Source organism: Phyllostomus hastatus, unplaced genomic scaffold (genome assembly GCF_019186645.2).
Source record: "Phyllostomus hastatus isolate PE091 unplaced genomic scaffold, TTU_PhHast_1.1 phas_scaffold_501, whole genome shotgun sequence".
Classification (NCBI taxonomy): domain Eukaryota; kingdom Metazoa; phylum Chordata; class Mammalia; order Chiroptera; family Phyllostomidae; genus Phyllostomus; species Phyllostomus hastatus.
Genome location: NW_025334033.1, coordinates 21,980,995 through 22,005,525, shown reverse-complemented (window position 1 = coordinate 22,005,525; position 24,531 = coordinate 21,980,995). Strand labels below are relative to the sequence as shown.

The 24,531-nt window shown below is 34.3% G+C and overlaps 1 protein-coding gene across 5 annotated transcripts in view; it reads right to left on the bottom strand.

The window, feature by feature from the left end:
* Positions 1–24,531, bottom strand: part of TCF12 (transcription factor 12) — a 368,629-nt gene that overhangs the window by 205,727 nt on the left and 138,371 nt on the right. For 4 of the 5 annotated variants that reach the window (XM_045822244.1, XM_045822243.1, XM_045822246.1 and 1 more), the window contains exon 4: positions 21,648–21,721. In XM_045822244.1, coding sequence (XP_045678200.1) covers positions 21,648–21,721 — 74 coding nt within the window. Of the gene's footprint in view, positions 1–13,129; positions 13,190–21,647; positions 21,722–24,531 lie in introns of all 5 variants that reach the window. The other variant, XM_045822247.1, reaches the window with a different exon arrangement.

Below are 24,531 nucleotides of genomic sequence, written 5' to 3'. Positions count from 1 at the left end.
GAAGCAGCAGTCAAAACACTCCTAACAAACAAAAGCCCTGGACCGGCTGGCTTCACAGGGGAATTTTACCGAACAATCCGAGAACTAACACCTCGGCTTCTCCAACTATTTCATAAAATTCAAATGGAAGGAAGGCTCCCAAACTCACTTTACGAGGCCAGCATCATCCTAAACCCAAAACCAGATAAAGGCACTACAAAAAAAAATATATATCTGTATCTCTAATGAACATAGATGCTAAAATCCTCAACAAAATATTAGCAAACTGAATACAGCAATGCATCAAAAAGATCATACACTACAATCAAATCAGATTTATTCCAGGAATGCAAGGATGGTACAACAGTCACAAATCATTAAATATGATACACCACATAAACAAATAAAATATAAAAACCACATGATTGTTATCATAGATGCAGAAAAAGCATTTGATAAAATCCAGCACCCATTTATGATTAAAATACTCAGCAAAGTGGGAATGGAGCATCCCTCAACATAATAAAGACCATATACGACAAACCCACTGCCAATAACATACTCAAAGGGCAAAAACTACAAGTGTTCCCCTTAAGATCAGGAAGAAGACAAGATGCCTGATTTCACCTCTCTTATTCAACATAGAACTACAAGTCCTAGCCATAGCAATCAGAGGAGAAAAAGAAAAAAAGGCATCCAAATTGGAAATTGTAGATGACATGATACTGTACATAGAGAACACCAAAGATTCCACCAAGAAACTACTAAAACTAATAAATAAATTCAGCACAGTAACAGGAAACAATATTAATATAAAAAATCAGCTACATTTATATATGCCAATAACAAACCAACATAAAGGAAAATTAAAGAAACCCATTCACCACTACTTCAAAAAGAATAAAATATAAAGGAATAAAACTAACCAAGGATGTAATAGACCTGTACTCGGAAAACTTTAAGACACTGAAGAAAGAAATTAAAGAAGATACAAATAAGTCCTTTTTCCCTTTTTGCTCAATTCCTCAACCCCCTTAACCTCCCTCACCACTCTAGCTGTCACTTATGGACATGGACAACAATGTAGTTATTGCTAGGGGTTGGAGGATATATGAAAACTAGACAGTAATGGAAAAAATACAATAAAAATTAGATTTAAAAAAAAGAAGATGATACAAATAAGTGGAAGAACATACCGTGTTCATGGACAGGAAGAATTAACATCATTAAAATGTCCATATTACTCAAAGCAATCTACAGATTCAATGCAACTCCTATCAAGATTCCAATGATATATTTCACTGAACTAGAACAAATATTACAAAAATTTATTTAGAACCACAAAAGACTCCTCATAGCAACAGTGATCGTGAGAAAGAAGAACAAGGTTGGAGGAATCACACTACCTAATATCAAACTATACTATTAAGTCCACAGTATTCAAAACAGCATGGTACTGGCATAAAAACATACACATAAGATCCATGGACCAGAATAGAGAGCCCAGAAATGAACCCACACCTTTATAATCAGTGAATATTTGACAGAAGAAGGAAGCACATACAATGACCTCAAGATTGTTTATTCAATAAATATTGTAGGGAAAATTGGACAGGTACCTTCTGAAAAATGAAATTAGACCACTTTCTTATACCACACACAAGAATAAATTTGAAGTGGATAAAAGACTTAAATTTTAGACCTGAAACCATAAAAATCCTAGAAGAAAAAATAGGTAGCAAAATCTCAGATGTTGTTCATAGCAATTTTTTATTGGATATATCTCCCGAAGCAAGGGAAACAAAAGAAAAAAAATAAACAAATGGAACTACATCAAACTAAAAAGGTTTTGCACAGCATAGGAAATCATCAACAAAATAAAAAGACAATCTACAGAATGGGAAAACATATTCACCCACACATCTAATAAGGGGTTAATATTCAAAATTGATAAAGTACTTACAAAGCTCAACACCAAAAAGACAAACAACCCTATTAAAAGATGGGCAAAGGACATGAATAGACACTTCTCCAAGGACATACCGATAGCCAATAGACATATGAAAAGATTCTCAACATCACTCATTATCAGAGAACTGCAAATTAAAACCACAATGAGATACTATCTCACACCTGTCAGAGTGGCTATCATAAATAAATCAACAAAACACAAGTGCTGTCAAGGACTGTAGACAAAGGGGAACCCTTTTGTACTGTTGGTGAGAATGCAGATTGATGCAGCCACTGTGGAAAGCAGTATGGATATGCCTCAAAAAGCTAAAAATGGATCTGCCTTTTGACCCAGCGATACCACTTCTAGGAATATATCTGAAGGAACCCAAAACACTAATTTGAAAGAACATAAGTACCTCTATGTTCACTGCAGCACTACTTACAATCACCAAGATATGTAAGCAGCCCAAGTGTCCATCAGTAGATGAGTGGATAAAATAGCTATGGGACATTTACACAATAGAATACTACTTGGCCATAAAAAAGAAGAATATTTTACTCTTTGCAAGAGTATGGACGGACCTGGAGAACATTATGCTAAGTGAAATAAATTAGTCAGACTGGTCAAGATGAAGTGTAGACTACACCTCACCTCCACATAGAACTATAGCAAAAAATACAACTAGACTACAAAACAAATGTCACCCACAATGGTTAGATAGATAATCAAGCTGTATAAAAGTCCAATAACCAAGGATTTAAAAAAGCTACATTCATCCAGGCATGTAGGAGGGGCGGAGACATGGAGAGGCATAGAGACACACAGAGGCATGGAGACGTGCATAGACAGAAACAGGAAGTCCCACATCCACGTGTGGTGGATAAAGATCAGGAAGGATACCTCAGGAGTGAGGGGTCCCAGCTCCAGTCCAGACCACCTAGCCCAGGTCTGGTTTCAGCACCAGGAAGATAAGTCCCAATAACTGCTGGTTATAAAAATCAGTGGGGGTTGAGGTGACAGAAGAAACTGCGGGATTCTCAAGAGACTTTTCTTAAAGGGCCTACAATAGACTTACTACTCACAAAGACCCACCCCTTATGGGATTCAGTCCCAGGTCAACAGCTGGAAGGGCACCAGTAGCACATGGCTAGAATGCAAAGCAAGAGCTGAAACAAGAGCTTCCTCCCAGGCAAAAATCCAGACACCAGGCAGTGGCATTGCCCCCTCCCCGAGCCTTCCCCTACACAGAGCCACAGAGCAGTGACAAGGGTTGCCCTGGCCTGGTGATTACCTAAAGCTCTGGCCCATACAACTTGATGGGTGTATTTTTCTACAATAGGCCATACTACTAAGACAGGGAGTCTTAAGGTCAAAGCAGGTCTACTTAATACACAGAAACAAACACAAGGGGTCTGTCAAAAGGGGGAGACAAAGAAATAGGGCCCAAATGAAAGGACAGAATAAAACTCCTGAGGGAAAAAAAACTAAATGAAATGGAGATAAGCAACTTATCAGATGCACACTTCAAAACACTTGTTATCAGGCTGCTCCAGGAACTCAATGGGTACTTCAACAGCATTAAAAAGACCCAGGCAGAAATGAAGGTTGCATTTAGTGAAATAAATAAAAATCTACAGGGAACCAACAGTGAAGGGGATGAGGCTGAGAAGCAAATCAACAATTTGGAACACAAGGAAGGAAAAAGCATTCAAAAGGACAGAAGGAAGAAAAAAGAATTTAGAAAACATGAGGTAAGACAGGTGTAGGAACCTTTGGGACATCTCCGAACATCTGAATCATAGCGATGCCAGAAGGAGAAGAGAAAAAGCAAGAAACTGAAATAATGAAACAAAACTTCCTTAAGTCGGTGAAGGAAATAGACATACAAGTCTGGGAAGCACAGAGAGTCCCAAACAAGATGGACCCAACCAGGACCCACCAAGACATATAATTAAAATGCCAAGGGTTAAATATAAAGAGAGAATCTTAAAAGCAGCAAGAAAAAAGCAGAGAGTTATCTACAAAGCAGTTCCCATAAGACTGTCAGGTGATTTCTCAAAAGAAACTCTGTAGGCTGGAACAGATTGGCAAGAAGTATTCAAAGTGATGTAAACCAAGGACCTACAAACTAGCATACTCTATCCAGCAAAGCTATCATTTATAATTGAAGAGAAGATAAAGTACTTTCCAAACAAGGTAAAACTAAAGGAGTTCATCACCACCAAGCCATTTTTATATGAAATGCTAAAGGGAATTATGTAAGAAAAAGATGATGATCAAAACAATGAACATTAAAATGGAAATAATTTCACAATGATCAATAATTGAATCCAAATAACAAACCAAGCAAACAAGAAGAACAGGAACAAAATCATAGATATGGAGATCGTTAGGAGGGTTAATAGCTGGGTGGGGGAAGGGGAAAATGGAGGGAAAGGTACAGGGATTAAGAAGCACCAAGTGGTAGATACAAAATGGACAGGGTGATATTAAGAACAGTATCAGTAATGGAGTAGCCAAAGAACTTATATGCATGATCCATGAACATGAACTGAGAAGGGATCTGCTGGCAGTAATGGGGTAGCAGGTGGAGGGAGGCAAAGGGGAAAAATTGGGACAACTGTAATAGCATAACCAATAGAATATATTTAAAGAAACAAACAAAAATAAAATATAGCAAGACTGAAAAAAATAGTACCAAATACTATATGATTTCACCCATATATGGAACCTAATGAAGAAACTGAACTAACAAGAAAAATGGAACAGACTCATAGATGGAAAGCAGGATGGCAGCTAGTATATGGGGTGGGGTTAGGGGATGAAAGGATTGAGCAAAAATGAAAAAGGACTCCTGGAAATGGACAACAGTGTGGTGACTGCTGAGGGGAGGAGTATATAAGAGGACTAAAAGGTAATGTAAAAATACAATAAAGGTTAAATAAAATACAAAAAAAACCCCTGAGCAATGGAAAAACATCTCAATAGGTTTATTGCATCACACGGTGAGTACTTTGAAGGTGACTGAAGTTTAAACATGTAAGAATAAATGCACAATTTTTATGAATAAATTCTGGGGATTTTTGGGTCCCCCCGTATATAGTTCACACTCATTTTACCTACTATGCAGATAAAGACATACCAGTTAATCAAACTGTGTTGCTAAAGATCTGCAAGTAAGATATTAGCAGAGCTGGAATTAATAAGAATGCCATATGCTTCATACCAATTCACAGGGGATTCTAAAACTAATACTATGCAGAAAGTGTAATGAAGATTGCTATCATTTTAGATAGTAAAAAACTAAACCTCAGAGTAACCAAGATTACAACACAGACTCAAATTGTGAATTATCAACTGCCAGCAAGAAGCTTCCTATTGTTCTGCACAATTAATCTATATTAGTATTATCAGACTACCTATTAGTCTAAGGGGCAAGACAGCATGGCATGACCAGTGAAATTTTAAATAAAGCCCAAGTCTCTCTGCCAACTTTCAATTGATACTTCTGGGTTAAGTATGAACAGGTTAGAAAATGGCAATATAACAGCACAGCTTCAAATGGAAATATCAAAGGCAAATGAGCATTGCCAGACAGGTAAAGAAATAGCATAAATATTTGCTAAGGATGCTGTAGAGCAGAACGAAACATGTTGATAACTAAAAAAACAGAAATGTCAATCATACCTCTGTGGTATCAAAATAATCACAGCTAACTTTTACTGAGTGCCTACTAAATCAATTAACTAATATCATACATGCCAGCACTGTATTAAGGGCTTTCATGTATTATATCCATTAATTTAAACTATGTATAGATACTATATTACCCAGATCTTATAGTTGAGGAAATTTTGTCTTAGAGAATTTAAATAACTTTCTGAAAGTCAGAGAATGATAGAAAACTCATTTAGACTTGGAACTATGACAGCAGATGAATTAATGTTAGCCACTAATTTTTTAATCTGCAGCACCAAGAAATTTGTCAATAGATTACACACTTAAATAAAGAATAATTTCCATTAAGCCAACCACTTTTCAATGTCTCAGAATCCCTTTGTTCTCATGGCTTCTTATATAAAAAAATGTTTTTGTCTTAAAAAATACTGAGAACCCAATGAGCTTTTGTTAATGTGGGACATACCCACTGATATTTACCATATTAGAAACTATACCTAAGAAATTAAAACAAAAAACAAAAAACACAAGAGCTGTCAGAGCAAAGGGATCATCATCTATCATGTGGATTTGGAAATTTCACAGTATACTCAGGAAAGAATAAGACTGAAATGGCAAATAACGTCTTGGTAGTATTATGAAAATAGTTTTAACCTTGCAAACACTTTAAAAAAATCCAGCAGACCCTGAAAAGTCCCTGAAACACACTAGGTAAATTAACAGATTCCAGGTGATGCTTGAACAATGTGGATAAGCGAGAGGGGCGGGGTATAGGGTAGAATAGGGTTTTGTTAGAGCACCAACTCTAGTGCAGGCAAACATCTACATATAACTTTTGGGTCGAAACCAGCACTGGTTCAATCTGGATGTGAAATCCAGGCCTACAGAGAGCCAATTGTACAGGTGGAACAAAAGTAGGTTTACAGTTGTGAGTACACGTAACACAGAAATTATTCTTGTATTACTACTTATTATGGACTGTATTATTTCCCCTAGAAACAACTGTAAATATACTTTTGCCCCACCCTGTATATTTATTTTTGAAAATCCACATATAAGTGGACCTGCACAGCTCAAATGTATGTTGTTCAAAGATCAACAGTTTTTACTGTATTTTAAAATAAATCATGAACCCTCATCACCACTATACCTGATCAGAATCTGGAAATCCAGGTGAAAAATTTTAAGACTGAGGCTTCATTTCAGAGATGAGAAAAAGATTCACAAAGCCAAGGAGCACACCTAAGATTATACAGTCAGTGATAAGATTTCTAATCTCACTGTATTAAAAAACATATTTGTGGCTTTTGATTACAAAATATCAGTAGACAAATACTTAGGGATAGTTGACAGTAAGGAAAGCAAATGCACAATAGCAAATAAGGTATCAAAATTCCAAGAATCTCTTACATAAGCCAGTACCTTCAGTGTTGTGCAGGAAAAGCTAATAGTGATGACTTCATTTTTCCATTCATTCATTTGTGCTGCTCTTAGGGCTTCTGCTGATCCCCATCAGATCAGCCCAACTAAGAATTTTATTTCCATATCTACTTCCAAACAGTATGAAGTAACAGAGAACAAAGTAACCCTCATACTTGAAACAATCACCAAACTAAAAAAATACATTCAACAGCAGTTTTGAGACACTGGACATTGGCAGTGCCGGAATGGTGATCTCTAAGAGAGGGGAAAACAAAGTGCATCCTATTATTGTTGGGGAAGGGGGAAAAGAGAAAGGTAGCTTAACCTATAACACTATACCTAGTAAAAAAAAATGAAGAATATTTCAGATACATGGAAGATGAAAAACTTCATAACAACCAGACCTACACAATGAGGAATACTAAAGGAAGTCCACTAGTCAAAAGGAAAGTAATACCAAAAAGAAATATAAATCTACACAAAGAACTACTCTGATCACAGAAGCATGTTCTCTGATCACAGAATTAAATTAAATATGAATAAAAAATATCTCTAGAGAATCCTTAAATATTTCAAAATTAAACATATTCATTTGTAAATAATTCATGGGTCAAGGAAGTACTAAACTGGAAATTTATAAAGTATTTTTTTAATTTTTTAAAAGATTTTATTTATTTATTTTTAGAGAGGAAAGGGAGGGGGGGAGAGGGAGAGAGAGAGAGAGAGAAAGAAACATCAATAGGTTGCTGGGGGTCATGGCCTGCAACCCAGGCATGTGCCCTGACTGGGAATCGAACCTGCAACACTTTGGTTCACAGCCCACGTTCAATCCACTGAGCTACGCCAACCAGGGCTATAAAGTATTTTAAACTGAGTAAAATGAAAACACAACATAACAAAAACTATGGGATGTGGGTAACACCATGGTCAGAGAAAAATTCATAGTACTAAAAATGCCTGTTAAAAAAGATGAGTGATCTCAACTCAAGGACCTCAACCTCCACCTTAAGAAATCAGAAAAACAAAAGGGCAAATTAAACTCAAAGTAAGAGTAAGAGTCAAACATATGAAAATAAACACAACAGGAAAAGAACAACAAAAAAATAGTTCTTTAAGAATGTCAATAAAATAGATTAAACCTCTAGCCATACTGATGAGGAAAGAAGAGGAAACAATTCATCAGTATCAGGAATGAGAGGATGGTATAAAACTCTAAAATGACCCCCATCTCTGTCTCCTGGTATTCACATCTGTATGTAAACCATTCCTCTTGGGTGTGAACTGGCCTAATAACTTGCTTCTTATCAATAAAATACAGCAAAAGTGACTGGATGTCATGTCTATAATTATGTTCCATAATATTGTGTCTTCTATCTTGCTAGCAGACCCCTCTCCTGCTGGCTTTGATGAATTAAGTTGTTATGATGAAAAGACCTAATTGGCAAGATGCTGCTGTAGGCAGCTTCCAGCCAACAACCAACAAGGAACTGTGGCCCTCAGTTCAATAAACCAAAAGGAACTGAATACTGCCTTAAAAAAAAAAATGAGCTTGGAAGCAGATGCTTTCCAAATCAGTCTTTCAAATGGGACCCCAGTTCTGGCCAATATCTTGCTTACAGCCATGTAAAAGACCCTGAAGCAGAGGACAAAGATAAACTATGCCAAATTCCTCACCCACAGAAACTGTGAGAAAACAAATGTATGTTATTTTAAGGCACTAAGTTTCTGGTTATTTGTTAATGTGGCAAGAGATAACTAATACAAATATTTAAGAGATAAAAAATATAAATAAATATATATAAATATATATTTTGATATAAATTTTGATATAAATAAATAACTTAATGCCAATAAATTCAACTTAGATAAAACAATCATTTTTCTTAAAATCACAAACCTCACTCAAAAAGTAACTGGAATAGTCCTTTATTAAGAAGTTAAAATTGTAATTAAAAATCATCCCCCCAACAAAACTCCAGGCCACATATCTTCATTGGTAAACTCCCATTCATTGAGGCCAGTATTACTGTGATACTAAATTCTGACAAAGACATTACAAGAAAAAATTCCTACAGATCAGTATTACTCAAATATAAAAATTCTTAATAACATTTTAAAAAATCTAATTTAATAATACATAAAAGGACAATACATAATAACCCAGTGTTATATATCTCAGGAATACAAGGTTGGTTTAAAAAATTAAAAATAGCAATCAATACAATTCCCACAGTAACACATTAAAAAAGAAATCTATATAAGCATCTCCATAGATGCATAAAATCTAACATCCATTTTTGATAAATACTCAACAAAACGGGAATAAAAGGGAACTTCCCTAATCTATTAAGGCACATCAGTGAAACCTACAGTTATATCATACTGAATGGTGGCAGGCTGATGGTTTTTCCAAGATCAAGAACAAGGCACAGCTATCTACTCTTACACCTTAATTCAACATTACACAAGAAACCATACCAATTCAATAAGGGGAAAAATTCAGATTGAACAGGAAAAATTAAACTCTCATTGTCCACAGAAGACATACTATCCAAACACAAAATCCCCCAGCATGTACCAAAAAGATGTTCTAGCTAGTGAATTTAGCAAGGTGCAGGATATGAGGTCAATATACAGAAATCTACAGCAGGATATAAGGTCAATATACAGAAATCTACAGAATTGGAAATTAAAAATTATAAGAACATTAAAAATTTAGTTATAAACTGAATGAAAGTTGTACAAGCTATGTTCAGTGTGTGCAAGATATAGTTCAGTAAAACTATAAAATATTACTAAGAGAAATTAAAGAAGATGTAAATGGAAGAATATAACACATTCATGGTTCAGAAGTCTCCCCATTACTAAAGTATCAATTCCCCTTAAACCAATCTATAGGCTCAACACAATCATAACCAAAATCCAGAAGACTTCGTAGAAACTGATACACTGGGTTTAAATATTTTAATTTATATGCAAAACACCTAGATAGGCAAAACGAATCCAAAACCAAATAACAGGTTGGAAGACACATACTACCTCATATTCAGATTTTAAAGGTACAGTAATAAAGACAGTAAGGTATTGGTGTGATGATAAACCAACGGAACAGAATAGAGTTAAAAACCAAACCCAACATATATGTCAATTGATTTTCAGAGTTAACAATGAAAAGGGAATTCAATGAAAATAAAAATAATTTCTTAAACAATGGTACCAATAAAAAACTGGACCCTTACTTCACACCTATTCAGAAATAAACTTCAAATGGATCACAGATATAAAATTAATAGTTAAATGTATAAGCTGTCCAATTTATTATTTCTTGAGACTGTTACTAACATTCATATTCAATTCCTAAGTGACACAGAAGGACTGCATTGTTGGGAAAATATGTGAAGTATATTCTATTCCTTTCTTAAAGATTTACAATTTATAATAACATTAAAAATAAAAATCTAACACCAACAAAGAACTCTGTTTAATTCTGTTTAACTCAATAATACATAAATATAGTGGACCATGGACTGCTGAATTTGTAAATTATTTATTAATATGTATCCTATGAAGCACAGTTAAGAAACTATAATCTTGTTCAAAATTTTTGTTTTACATGTCAGGTACTAATATCCAGAATAAGTAACTAATTTGACCAAGTTCACTTGTCTAATGGAAGAAGTCTCTGAGCTTAAGTCCTCTGTTTTTTGTATTACAAAATAGATCATCATTTTCACTTGGTATGCCCTTGAGGTTTCATAACCTAAGTACTGCTTTTATTTCTGTGCTTCTACTCTCCCTGGGCCATCATTATTAGAACTTTTATCTTTCTATAGTATAATAATTTGTTTTCCTCATGAGAATGGGCACTACTTTTGCCCAGGGTATGTGAACTAATAATTTTTGTTTTGCCCAACTAATTCTAGTGAACACAAAATAGTGGAATCTCAATAAATGCTTCATGAACAAAAAAGTTGAAGAAAGAATGTGAATACCCCACAAACAAGAGTACAGAAATCCAAAAGAAGACTGTAAGATTCCAAAGTGGGAAGAAAGATACTAAAGAAAAGTTATCTAAAAGAGTAAGGCAGACTTAGTGGCAAATCAAGAACAATATTTACAGAGCACTAACTCAGAAAAGTATAAACTCAATGAAATATAATGGTATCACCAATGCAAATACGATTATTTGGTTCAGGACAGCGGTACTTTATTGTTTAATCACTTAATTTCCTATACTAAATAAGAATAAATTCTGCTCTATGCAAAATGGAGCATGTTGATTATTACATAAAACTACAACCAAATAATTATTTCATTTGATAGCACAAAAGATTAAGCATCAGTTCAGTGTGTTGAAGGAAAATTTTCCAAACTTGTTATTCTCAGGAAATGACAACATATATGACAACATAAAATATATGACAACAAAAGTACATCACAAAAGAAACTAAAATTAACTGATTATGCTGTATTTAACTACATAATCTCATTTAGGTCTTATAATTACCTTGTGATATAAATATCCTTTAAAACAGATTTCAGAAACTGAAACCTCTTCTTTTAGTCTACATCCCTAAGAATCTGGGTTACCTACCTCCCCCCAATAATTTTACATTCCAAGATCTTTAATGCAATAAACTTTTCCAATAGTTTCAGTTTGGTAAACATAACTTATTTTTCTGACTTATAGAAACTATTTGTGAGTATTTAAAAAGTGTAATAGTCCCTCATCTTGTTTAGGACATACTCCAAAAATTCAAAACAGCTTTCTCCCTGAGGAGCATCCAAGATATGTAAAATTCCTGACATGGTTTTGTAAGGGATCTGTATACTTCTCATGAGACAATGTAAAAAGAGAAACACATATACTACTTAAATTCTAGATATTGTACTCATGACTTTATAAAACTTCCTCCATTTAATTCTTACACATATCTTATGCAATAAATCTCTTTGGAGGTGATAAAGCTGAGGCTCAGAAATTAAGTATTTTATCTTTTCCAAGGTCAAATATGGTAAAACCAGGAAGCAAACTTATCTGATTTATTACATGGCTTTTTTTACATATAAAAATGAGTAATATTTGTGTAAGAAGTAATGATAGCATGTTACAACTTCTAAAATATCTATCTTTAAAGTCCTTGACAAGTAGAAATAACAACTGTCTTGGGATCTCTTTTATACTTTGGCAAGTATAATATGATAGAAAAAGACAGTAATTTAGAGCTGTATTAGTCTTAGATATTTAATATCTGGTTAAGTTTTCTACATCTCTAAACCTAAATTCCCTCAACCTTTAAAATGTACAGGATTTTAAAAATGATTTGTGACTGGGTTGAAACTTAGGATAGGCAACATGTAAAAGGTTTTAAACTATACTGTGACAAATGCTAGTTATGATTATTGTTATTAATGAAATAGGCTAAGGATGCTTAAAAATACATTTAGCTCAGAGTCTGTCCTCAATTATTTCTAAGTTTAGAGGAAATAATTTAAAAGCTGCAGAAAGTAAGACCTCAACAATTATAAGAAGAGACACAAAAGAGATTCAAAGATTTATATTTTGACTTCTACTTATTAACTTCAAAGACTAAACAATGTTTAGAAAAAAAGAGAGAATTGCTATTTCACAGGCATACAAAGTTAGCAAAACTCACAGTGAGGTGAAAAACTGATATAAAGGCTCTTTCCAAAAGATTTGTATTAGAGCATCTCAACAGGCACTGTCCTTAGAAGAATGGCTATACTGAAAAAATAAGTTTGACTGGCTTAACATGAACCCTGGACAATCTGATAGGTACGTGACTTCTTTCATTTTAAATATCCATTGGCAAGAGATTTAAAGGAGCTTATATCATCTTAACTCAATTATTTTCTTATCGAAGAACATTAAGATTACAATATATAGGCAGGTGCTATTTTGAATGCAACCAAGTGTTACAAACATTTCCCTCATGGGTTTATTTAACCCTAACTTTAAAATACACCCATTTCTTACCCACAGTTTTCTTCACATTCACAACATTCAGAAGGAGCAGTTACATAACAAAACAGAGATTAATGGGAACACAGATGCAATATATAGGAAACACTTACTTTAATTCTGTCCCTCCTGTCTTGCTTTGCTATTTAACTGCTTCATCTCGTGTTTTGTACCTGAGATCAAGAGGCATAAAATACTATTTCAAAATTTGTGTGTCCTTTCTAATTATTGCATTTGAACTCCTACTAGCTATAAAACCTACACCACTTTCCCCTTTAAAAATAAAAAAGGAAACAATAAACAAACTAGAGAAAGGAAGTATCTACCTAAAGGAGAGTAACACTAATCTTTACTACACATCAATGCTGACAAATGAGGGTCAGTGGGTAAACTATTTCATTTAATTTTTATTCACACAGCTACATTTTCCCATTTATAAGGAAAACTATCAAAATCGGATGATCTGGTAGCTGTATAACACAACCATAGCTAACCTCTCAAAGCTTAAAAAAAAAAACACGCGGAGTTTAATTTGGCAGTCGTCATTCTAGGGGGCAGTACATCTATATGGTTTTATATCTTCCTCAGTTACCAAGTATGTCAGGTTTTTCCCTTTGTGACATTTCTCTTCTTTCCATTATTTTGTGATCTTGATCTTACCATCCCAATCCAAGTTTTAGCTCACAGCAAGTGGGTCTGTGTCGTAACATCTTACCAGATTATCTTACTTCTTGTCATTCTTTTACTTTGGTTCCATCCTTCATACCACAACATACTGATTTTAAAACACTCTGTGTCATTACCTGTGTAAAAGTCTATTTTTAACTGGCTCTCTACTTCCCAAATAATGTACTATATTCTTCTACAGAAAGGTTACTTGCCTTTTCACATCATTTACCTACAAGCAAACTGTTTTCCTATTTACTGAATTTTGTAATTTGGGAGGAATCTGTACTTGTGGTTTCATCATTCCACATTTCCAGAAAGTTGCCTTTACTTCAACTTTATTCATATTGTACAAATACTGTCTGTCCTACTCAAACACTTCCTCTTCTATTAAATCTTTTCCTGACTACCCAAAGTAATCTTGCCCTCTCCTGTAATCTCACAGTTATCAATGAAATTAATCTGGTAATTAATTGTTTGCTACCTTAATAGAGTTAAGGTTTTATAATTTATTTCACTCTTTAGGTAAATATGACTTGTATTTCCAACCATATTTCCTGAACTCTAAGACATATCTTTATTCATGTTTTACAATTAAGAAAGAAACTGAGAGCATTTAAAAACATAAGCATCTTAAAACTTGGGGACCACAATAAGCCACAAGCTACTTAAAAGCAGACAGACGACATTATCATCCTTATTTACAATGGTGGTTTCCATGCCATCATGTTCTGCTGGAAAAAGAAAACCACAGGTTCTCTTTACCCCTAGACATCCCCAAAGCCTCTACTGTAAAATGTAAATGAACTACACACCAAGTTCTCCCAAAACTCTGACCAGTATAATCCTTCCTGGGGTCAAAAATGATCTCTGCACATTTTTTAAATCCTCACCTGGAGATATGTTTTATTCAAGAGAGAAAGAGGAAGAGACAGGTGAGAAACACAGCTCAGTTACCTCCTGTATGTGCCCTGACCAGGGATTGAACCTATAACTAGGTATGTGACCTGACAAAGGACGGAACCCACAACCTTTTGGTGCATAGGATGACTCTACAACCAACTGAGCAACCCAGCCAGGACACCTATGTCTATTTTTATAGACAGCATGTGAGGAGAACTAAGACTCTGTCACCCCATCCATCTCCAACTCACTACCTATCAAACTATAGAGTGGCTCTTAGCCTAGCTCTTCGACATGAACGAAAAGAAACTGAAACCCTGTTAAGAATGGAGAGAGCGCTGAGCAAAATTAAAGATCTCTTTAGCCACATCTGGCAGAAATAGTCCAGGAGTCCTTTAACTACATCTGGCAGAAATGGTCCAGGAGTCCTTTAACTACATCTGGCAGAAATGGTCCAGGAGTCCTTTAGCCACATCTGGAAGTAAATGCATCCAGAAAACCTTATGAACTCAATTTCCAAAAGGAAAACTACATCAACAGAAGCCGAAAGATATATGTTTGCTCTAGTTAAATTTTTATTTTATTTTGCTTTCCCTTAGTCCAAGTATCTGATCTATATGGCTTTGTATATGACTTTTAGGAGGCTAGGGCAACTCCTAAGTCCTTGTATCCTTACATTTTTACTCTTTAGTTAACCTGGTTTATCAAGCTGCCACTCATGTGTATTCCTGAAAACTGGTCTGAAAACTGGCCACTGCTGATGTTTTTTAAATAAACCAAACCTTCATATCCCTTTATTGAGACAGGCAACAGAAATCATTAAAATAAAAGACCTCAAAATGTACCTACTATTTATCCCTTAATAGAAAGTCCCTGAAATTACTCTGTGCTGAGTCATATACAGCAGCTAAACCAAGTAGTTTAAAGCCAACTCATCACCACATAACTGGTTTTCCCCTTCTCCACTAATAGGCTTATGTCCGGAACTTAATAAGGTAGTTATTATTAGTACCAACTCCCCCAATTCTATCAATGAAAAAAAGAAAATAAAAAAAGTTTGAGGTAAAGAGAAATAATATGCTTAAGGTCATATAACTAAGAAGTAGGGGACCAAAAATAGAACCCAGACAACCTGATTTCAAAATTCAAGCTCTTAAATTCTATGCTATTCTGCCTCACAATACACCATACTTTCTAAGCAAATTTCTTTTTACCATATCATGTCCAGTGTCCTCTTTTGGGCTATCAACTACAGATCCTCTTCTCTTTCACCTTTCTACTTTCTCTTTTATCATTCCTTCAGTATATGACAGAAAATTTAAGATAGTTTTTCTCTGAGTTGGAAATACTAAAGTAAGAGGGTTAAAAAGTACTAGCATAGAATTCACAATCCAGCCAAATCTCATGGGCACTTTGTATCAAAAGCATACATCACAAACTAGCTCAATCTCAAACTCATTAAGTCTTAGTTTCCTCATCTATGAAAAAAAAGCACTCGATGTAAATAACTAATATACCTTCTAATTTTGAAAACTCTGTAATAGTGCAAAATAGGGACAAAAGGAAGAGCAACATACATGATTGTTTCACTCTACAAACCATGTTATAAAAAGAAGGGGAAAACTATGGTAGAAATTTAACAATTAGAAAAAAATAAGCACTCAAACCCAATTCAACTGAATGCTACTTCTTTTCCAAAAATAACTACCATAATAGATTATATATAACCTGAAAAATGCTCATGATTAAAATGCCAACTCCTTGTCATCAATGGTGTCTATAAATATAATTTCTATTAGTAGTTACCTACCAGTGAACTCCTCTACCTTTTAAATTAAGAAATGAAAAATTCTACCTTACAAAAGAGTGTCAACAAGAACACTTCTTTCTCTTGTGAGAGCCATCCTAACCCCTAGGCCAGAGTACAAACCCCAATGGCACTTCAGTATTGTGAGCTTGGCCCAGGTTGTATAGGAGAGCTGAGGCAATAAAACCAACATAAGATGACCCTTTGGAATTTCCATGAACTAAAATGATCAGACTGCATTTCAGAAATAAAATTTGCACATGAGGAAGTACATCCATTAAAATGCACAATGAAATATTAAATATTTGAAGGTAATAATAATGGTGCTAATAATAGTATTAGCAACTTTCATTTATTACATGAATAAAGGAAATACTCAATAGCTATTGTTACATTTCATCTTTACCAAAACTCTATACAAAATATGTATAAAATCATCATAATTTTAGACACGAGAATCTTGAGACACAAAGAGGTTAAGTAACGTGTCCTAGGTCACAGAGTACAACTCTCCAGAGGCTGTAATCTTAAATAATATGCTCCACTATATAGTGTCATCAATCATAGCAACAATTTGTTAGTAGAAAGGCCTATTGCTGTTAATACCATCACCATCCACCTTAAGCTTCACCATCTTAAGTCAACTTCATTACTTTCCTTCCTTGATCTCTAAACATAATCTAGTAAATTTAACAATTCTTCCCATATTTGATTATATTCAGCAAATATGTATGGAGCACCCCTTTTGTATAAAGTATTGTACTAAACAAACTAAAACTTTTATGTTAAAGTTTTTGTCAGAAGAATCCTGCATTCTCAAGAAAGGAACAACTGAAGGGGAAGGAAATCAATTTCACTTATGTCCTTTACACAACTAAAAGAAGTAAAAGTATATTATCACTGAATCAGCAAATAATTCGTACTCATTCTACTTAGAATGAAACACATTTGCAAATGTATTCATTGATTTGTTTAATTGTTACATATAAATTTAACTGATGAATTCTGATGTACCTAAAAGTCAACATTTATAAACAGACACTAAGCATTTTACATATACTATCTCATTTATTCCTCACAATGACCTTTTCTTTAAGATTTTATTTATTTATTTCTAGAGAGAGGAGAAGGGAGGGAGAACAACAGGGAGAGAAACATCAGAGTGTGGTTGCCTCTCACATGCCACCAACTAGGGACCTGGCCCACAATCCAGGCACGTGCCCTGATTGGGAATCAAAGCAGCAACCCTTCAGTTCATAGGCTGGCACTCAATCCACTAAGCCACACCAGCCAGGGCCTCACAATGACCTTTCAAAGTAATCACACCACACTATCCCATTTCCCAGATGAGTAAACTGAGATACAGTGAATGTAAGTAACTGGTCAAGAATCACGCAGGTAGTTAAGTGGCAGGAACAGGACTCACACCCAGACAGTCTGGTTCCAGAGTCTGTGCTCTTAGCCAAAGCCTTCTAAAGAAGAAAAACAAAACTGAAACGGAAATAAACCATTAACACTATAGTTATTAAGAGAAATAGTGATATTCTCTGACCTTTATATGCTATTCTCTGACCTTTATATGCCTAATATAAAGTCAAATATAGAAAACATTTGTTTTCAGGAAAGAATAAAAAAAATAAGAAAGTGGCAGGACAAACTCATTAACTATACCTTTTACCCACATCTAAACTATCTGAGATTTTAATTGCTCATTTCAATCTCTGTTGCTTTAACTTTGATCACTACTAACACATATTTCTGAATTAGCAGTGCTAGTCATATCACGATGTTTTTATTTGTTCATATGTGTTTTTGTTCTGTACCTAGGTAGTAGGTCAATGGTGCAGAGACCAGGACTCTAACTAAAGTAGAGAGGTCTGAGATACACACCACAAATACTATGCTACTTACCTCTGAGTGTCTGAAACATGTTCTGTCTCATCTCCACATTTTCCTAAGAATGCCAACCATTTCTTCTATAGCCACTATTAGGTAAAGTATTTCTGTGTCTGCCTAAAAAAATTCTGCACTGAATGCTGTGCTGTAGTAATTCTGATAACCAGAAACTCAACCATACCACCTGTACATTGTGAGGCTACTTTTCTAGTGGATTTGGGAAGACACACCAGACACAACAGGAGCCCTGCTAGAGTGACTTTTCCTACTTCTGAAAGAACTGGTAACAGACAAACACAATGATGAGAACATTCCCCTTGAAAGCTGTTAAATAAAAAGTTCAACCCATATGATTTTGTATGGACAATCTTACAAAGTAAAATACATAGCAATATGCAGTATTAATAGAGTACATATGCCAAATATGGTTTTACAGTACTGCAAAAAATTATTTACTAAAATTACAATTTTACTGAAATATATCAAAATGATTTTTAGCCAACACCAATACTTGTTTCTGAATTTTAAAAAACTCAACATACTAAAATACTCAGGAAAATTATGTACTTTGGTTAACTGAGATTCTCATTAACAAAATATATCCATTCTTAGCTTATGAAAATAATGGCCAAGATAGTGAATGGTGTTTATTAATAAAACCCCCCAAAATAGATAATCTTCCCATAAAGAACTGCTGAGGAGAGTCTCAAACACATCGATAAATGTCTTTGCTGCTGAGAAGAGCTCAGGGTAAAAATAAATGATTTGAAATTGTAAATGAAACATAACTAGCTCACTAAATTATTTTAGATTTAAAATTATGACTAGGATAGGAGAAGAGTTAGTGGAAACGTGGATTTCAATATGAACAAAACTTAAGAAGGACAGCATTAAATCACCACTCTGTCTGATCTCTCAGTACACAGATAGAAATATGTGTGTATTATACACACATAGAAAATACATATACATTGGCATGGCAGACTGAAAATATCTAGGGATTAATCTTATTTTTAAAAATAGAAAACTATGTTTAAAAGTTTTCTATGTTTACTATGAAGTTTACTATAAAATAAATTTAACTTCTATGTTACTATGAAGTAAATTTAACTTCTCACTGGACACAGTATAGTCAAAAGTAGTAATAACTAAAAAATGACATTTATGTTTCAACTGTATGTCAAATAGCAAAAAGAAAAAGCAAGATTTGCTTTGAAGTCCATCTTTAGAAGCAAACTTCATTTCAAGATCTTGATACATATAAATATTTGGACACATTATCATGTTCTCTTCTCCTAAAATCCTCTTTAGTACTCAAACAGAAAAAAAATCGAAAGCTTGAAAGGGAAGTACACATAAGGTACAAAAGCATGTTATCACACAGTAACTCAAGTCTCTGAAAGAAAATGATCATAGAATTATACTCCCGAAACCTAGGTAGCATATTTTGTGATGTATAATGCATATTTTTGTGCCCAAATTTTTGAGGGAAAAATAAGGATGCGCATTATACATGGATAATACTAATTCTGTATTTATATAAGTGTTTTTAATTTTTATTTATGCTTATGTATTAAAAGTATAACTCTAGAAAGCAATAATAATATCTGTATGCAAAATAATACCCTGGACAATCAATTTTCTTTCTAGATATTAATTAATTACTTAATTAATTCAAGCCCTAGCTGCTGTGGTTCAGTGGACTGAGAGCTGGTCTGTGAACCAAAAGATCGCCAGTTCGATTCCCACTCAGGGCACATGCCTGGTTGCAGGCCAGGTCTCCAGTTGAGGGCGTGCAGTGGGCAACCAACCCACTGATGTATCTCTTACACACTGATGTTTCCTTCCCTCTTTTTCTCCCTCCCTTACTCTCTCTCTAAAAATAAATAAAATCTTTTAAAAAATTAAAATGAAAGACTTTTTTCCTGAAAGTCTGTGCTAAAAACATGGGCATGCATTATACATACAGTAATGTGATTAATTAATGTCACCCCAATATATTTAATTAAAAAGAAAAATAATCCAGTAGTAATGAATAGTATTGTGTTCCCCACTATGTAAAATCCTTACTTCAAAATATAAACAGGAAACTTACCTTTTCTATTTGTAATATTATTCAAAAAATCAAAAACTTTTAAAGGTGGAAGAAAATCTGGATATGAACCAGCTGAACTATCCCCAAAATAAAAATAAGGTATCCAAGAGTAAATGTCAAATTCATAGCAGAGTAGATAGTAAATCTAAGTCTTGTGATACAGGGCAGGGCTTTTTACACTACAACCAGCTCTCTCAGCACTGATTCTAAAAATAAAACACTAAAATTTTTCTTAACAGTCACTCTTTATATCTTTTTGGATTATAAATGACTATCCTAGTTCTTTGTGAAGTTATTTGGAATAAATTAAACATAGGCTACAGCCCATGTAAAGCAAAACCACATACTTGAATAAGTACTTTAAGTAAGAATTTTTCAATGCCAAACATAACCCATTTGGAGACCATGAACTCCAATCACATAAATCAGTTTTCCTTCCACTTAAAGACAATTTGCTTCTAGGGGTAAGTAACCATAAATTTTATGCTTGTCTATCTTCTCTTGGTTAATTCTGAGAGAAATAAATGTTCATTAATCATTCAAAATATGACCTTTTGGAAAACATACCTCTTAACCTCACCAATTTATTAGGAAGTCTGGGAACACAGCGTTTAATATTATCACCAATTCTTTGGTCTAATTTTCAATCCCTCAGTTTAAATTTTTTTAAGATTTGGAGGATTTTCTGTTTGTTCATTGTTGGAAGAAGCTCTAATCTGTTGACCTTTCAGTGAGCAGTATGTTAGCTTGGTCCTATTTTCTCATAACTGCCAACCAAGAAATGTCAACTGTTATTACGTGTTTTGATATGCTTCCAAGAGACAGGGCTATAGAGTCCCTGATATAAACAGCTGATGACTACTGGAGCAAGAATGGAAGAGAGGAGAGTGGAAGCTGGTACTTTGAAAGCTAGTGCCATCTCTAAAAACAAATAAACAATACATGAAGGAAAATGGCTATTTATGGAGAATACTTAGTGAGGCATTCCAAGCTCTTCCAATTTTAGTAAAGGCTATTATAAGTAGTCCAGGTGTAGAAATTACACCAGGAATGTTTTCTTCATTTTAGGAGATAAAATAAATCCTCAACATTTGATAGTTAATGGAAAGAATTTTAAATCTACTATGAAGGTACTGGGTATTCTACATTCTAATGAAAATAAGTTAATCTTCATTTCTCTTTAAGAACTTGAGTTCATATATGAAAGAACTTATTTGGCAAATTATGTTTACAGTTGTAATCAAGGGTTGATGAGCAAACTTACTCTAGATGAGTCATAAGAGGGGCTTGGTTGACCACTTGTTCCCCAAGATGTCGTACTTCCTCGTTCATCCATACCTAAGGAGAGAAGAAAGTGAAGGATATAAATCCAAAAGGATACTATGATGGATGTTTCTTTGGTATGATATAGCAGAAGAGTACAATTCAGCGAATGGCATATGCATTTGTGTGGAACTGGCTGTATCAATCCTTGTCTCTGAAACTTGTGGAAAATAAGTTATGTAAGAGCATACTCATCACTACTTCATAAAACTCCCTACATACACTGTAGAACTTCTGCACCACAATACACCTTTGGAGACACCTAAATCATGCCCTATTCTAAAGGTGTGTTTAGAATAGGGCATAATTTAGGCCTCTCCATCTTTTATCCCCATCCATTGCAACTTCTAAGAGTAGATGAATCCACACGGCCTTTTATAGTTTAGTAGTGCTACCCTACATGAAAATCGGAAGAATTCAGCTCTTAAAGATAAACCTTAAAAATGAAGCAAATAATTGTTCAAGTTAATAAAACTGGTTTCTATCAGAGCACTGATTATTCTTAATCAAACTATATCAAATCAACATTATATCAAATTGATCAAAAACTAATCAAATTGATGTGATAACTCACATTAGTAAAATTTTCTCTAAAATCTGAATCCAAATGAGTAGATACACTTCTACGAAAATTGCAAAAGAAAAGTCAAAATGAGAGAGGATCAGTAACCATTAGAAACAAAACAATTCATTGTGTTCCTGAATGTACCTTCTGAAGCTTTAGTTCCATTATTTTCACTTTCCAATCAGTCCCCAGGAAAAGTTGAAAGAGCAGATCTCTCAATCCAGCCATTCCTCTCTTTTCTGTTTTGAGGACCAGTCTTTTTCTTCCTTGACTCCTGAACAGGGTATACTCTACACCTAGCCTTTCTGAGCTTCTTTTTATAACGAAATACAAATAGTTAGGTTTTTTTCATTCTTGCATGAAAAAACTCTAGATGTTACAAAGAAACACTCTATAAGTTTAGAACCTCTTTTTCTTAAAAAAAAAAAATTCCTTTAAGTCCTCTGTGATTTAGATGAGAAAGTGATGTATAGTTAGTTAAATGCCCCAAAGTCCCCAATAACTAGTGAGCATTCCCAAAGCTCTTTCATAGGGACTGATACATCAATTGAAGGGTTAAGTGACAAAAAGTAGGGAAAGGGAAGTCAGTTCCCAAAATAGAATCTACTACACTAATCACGTAGTAGGACCCTAATTAATTCTTTTAATGAATCTGTACTTCCTGTTATCAAGTGACTAACATGTATTTTTTAAAGTTTTTAAAAACAATGTAGAGAAACAATGGGTACCTAACTATAGATTATACTCCAGGCACAATTTCAAGTGAACCCAAAGCTTTGAAAACATGGAGGTTATGTATAAAAACACAAAATGTTTTGTTCATTCTTGGAGAATTCTTATTAAAATTCTAGATTTAAGAAAAATTCTAAGTTTGGGAAGTACCTTATAAAAACATACTTTGGTACCATCTCTCTAATATCACCTGTGGGTGACTTTCCAAGCATTTCTTCACAATTAACACTGTACATCAGCACACAAAATTCCCATGATACCCAATTCAAGACAAAGGCTACCAAAACCAACAAAATCCACTTACATGAAACTACTTTCTTTTTAAAATAATACTTTCCATTTGCAATTATTTTTCTATATAAGGTAAGCTTTTTAAATACTAAATAGACAAAGTAAAATACAAAAGAAGATTGGCTACCGAGAAAGCAGGGTCTCAAATATTTGTACACCCATGTTTATGGCAGCATTATTTATAATACCCAAAAGGTGAAAGCAAATCAAGTGCCTATTGAAAAACAAATGAATAAACAAAATGTGGTATACATACAATGTAGCATCTACCCTTTAAAAAGAAGAAAGTTGACCTAAGGCTCCACCCTTTACTACATAACAGGTGCACCGAGACAAAAAAAAATATGGTCCAAATGAAAGAACAGGTCAAAGCTCCAAAAAAATACAACTAAGCGATGAAGAGATAGCCAACCTATCAAAAGCACAGTTCAAAACACTGGTAATCAGGATGCTCACAGAACTAGTTGAGTATGGTAGCAAAATAGAGGAAAACATGAAGGCTATGAAAAGTGAAATAAAGAAAAATGTACAGGGAACCAACAATGATGGGAAGGAAACTGGGACTCAAATCAACAGTTTAAACCAGAAGGAAGAAATAAACATTCAACCAGAACACAGTGAAGAAACAGTGACTAACATATATTTTTCAAAAAAAATGAGGAGAGAATTAGGAACCTCCAGGACAACTTTAAACATTCCAACATCCGAATCATAGGGGTGCCAGAAGGAGAAGAGGAAGAGCAAGAAATTGAAAACTTATTTGAAAACGTAATGAAGGAGAACTCCCCCAATCTAGAGAAGGAAAGAGACTTCCAAGAAGTCCAGGAAGCCCAGAAAGTCCCAAAGAAGTTGGACCCAAGGAAGCACACACCAAGGCACATCATAATTACATTAGCCAAGAGTAAAGGTAAGCAGAGAATCTTAAAAGCAGCAAGAGAAAAGGAGACAGTTACCTACAATGGAGTTCCCATAAGATCATCACCTGATTTCTCAAAAGAAACCTTGCAGGCAAGAAGGGGCTGGAAAGTATTCAATCAAAATCATGAAAAGGAAGGACCTATATCCAGGATTACTCTATCCAGCAAAGCTACCATTTAGAATGGAAGGGCAGATGAAGTACTACCCAGATAAGGTCAAGGTTAGAGGAGTTCATCATCACCAAGACCTTATTATATGAAATGTTAAAGGGGATTATCTAAGAAAAAGAGGACCAAAAGTATGGACAGTAAAATGACAA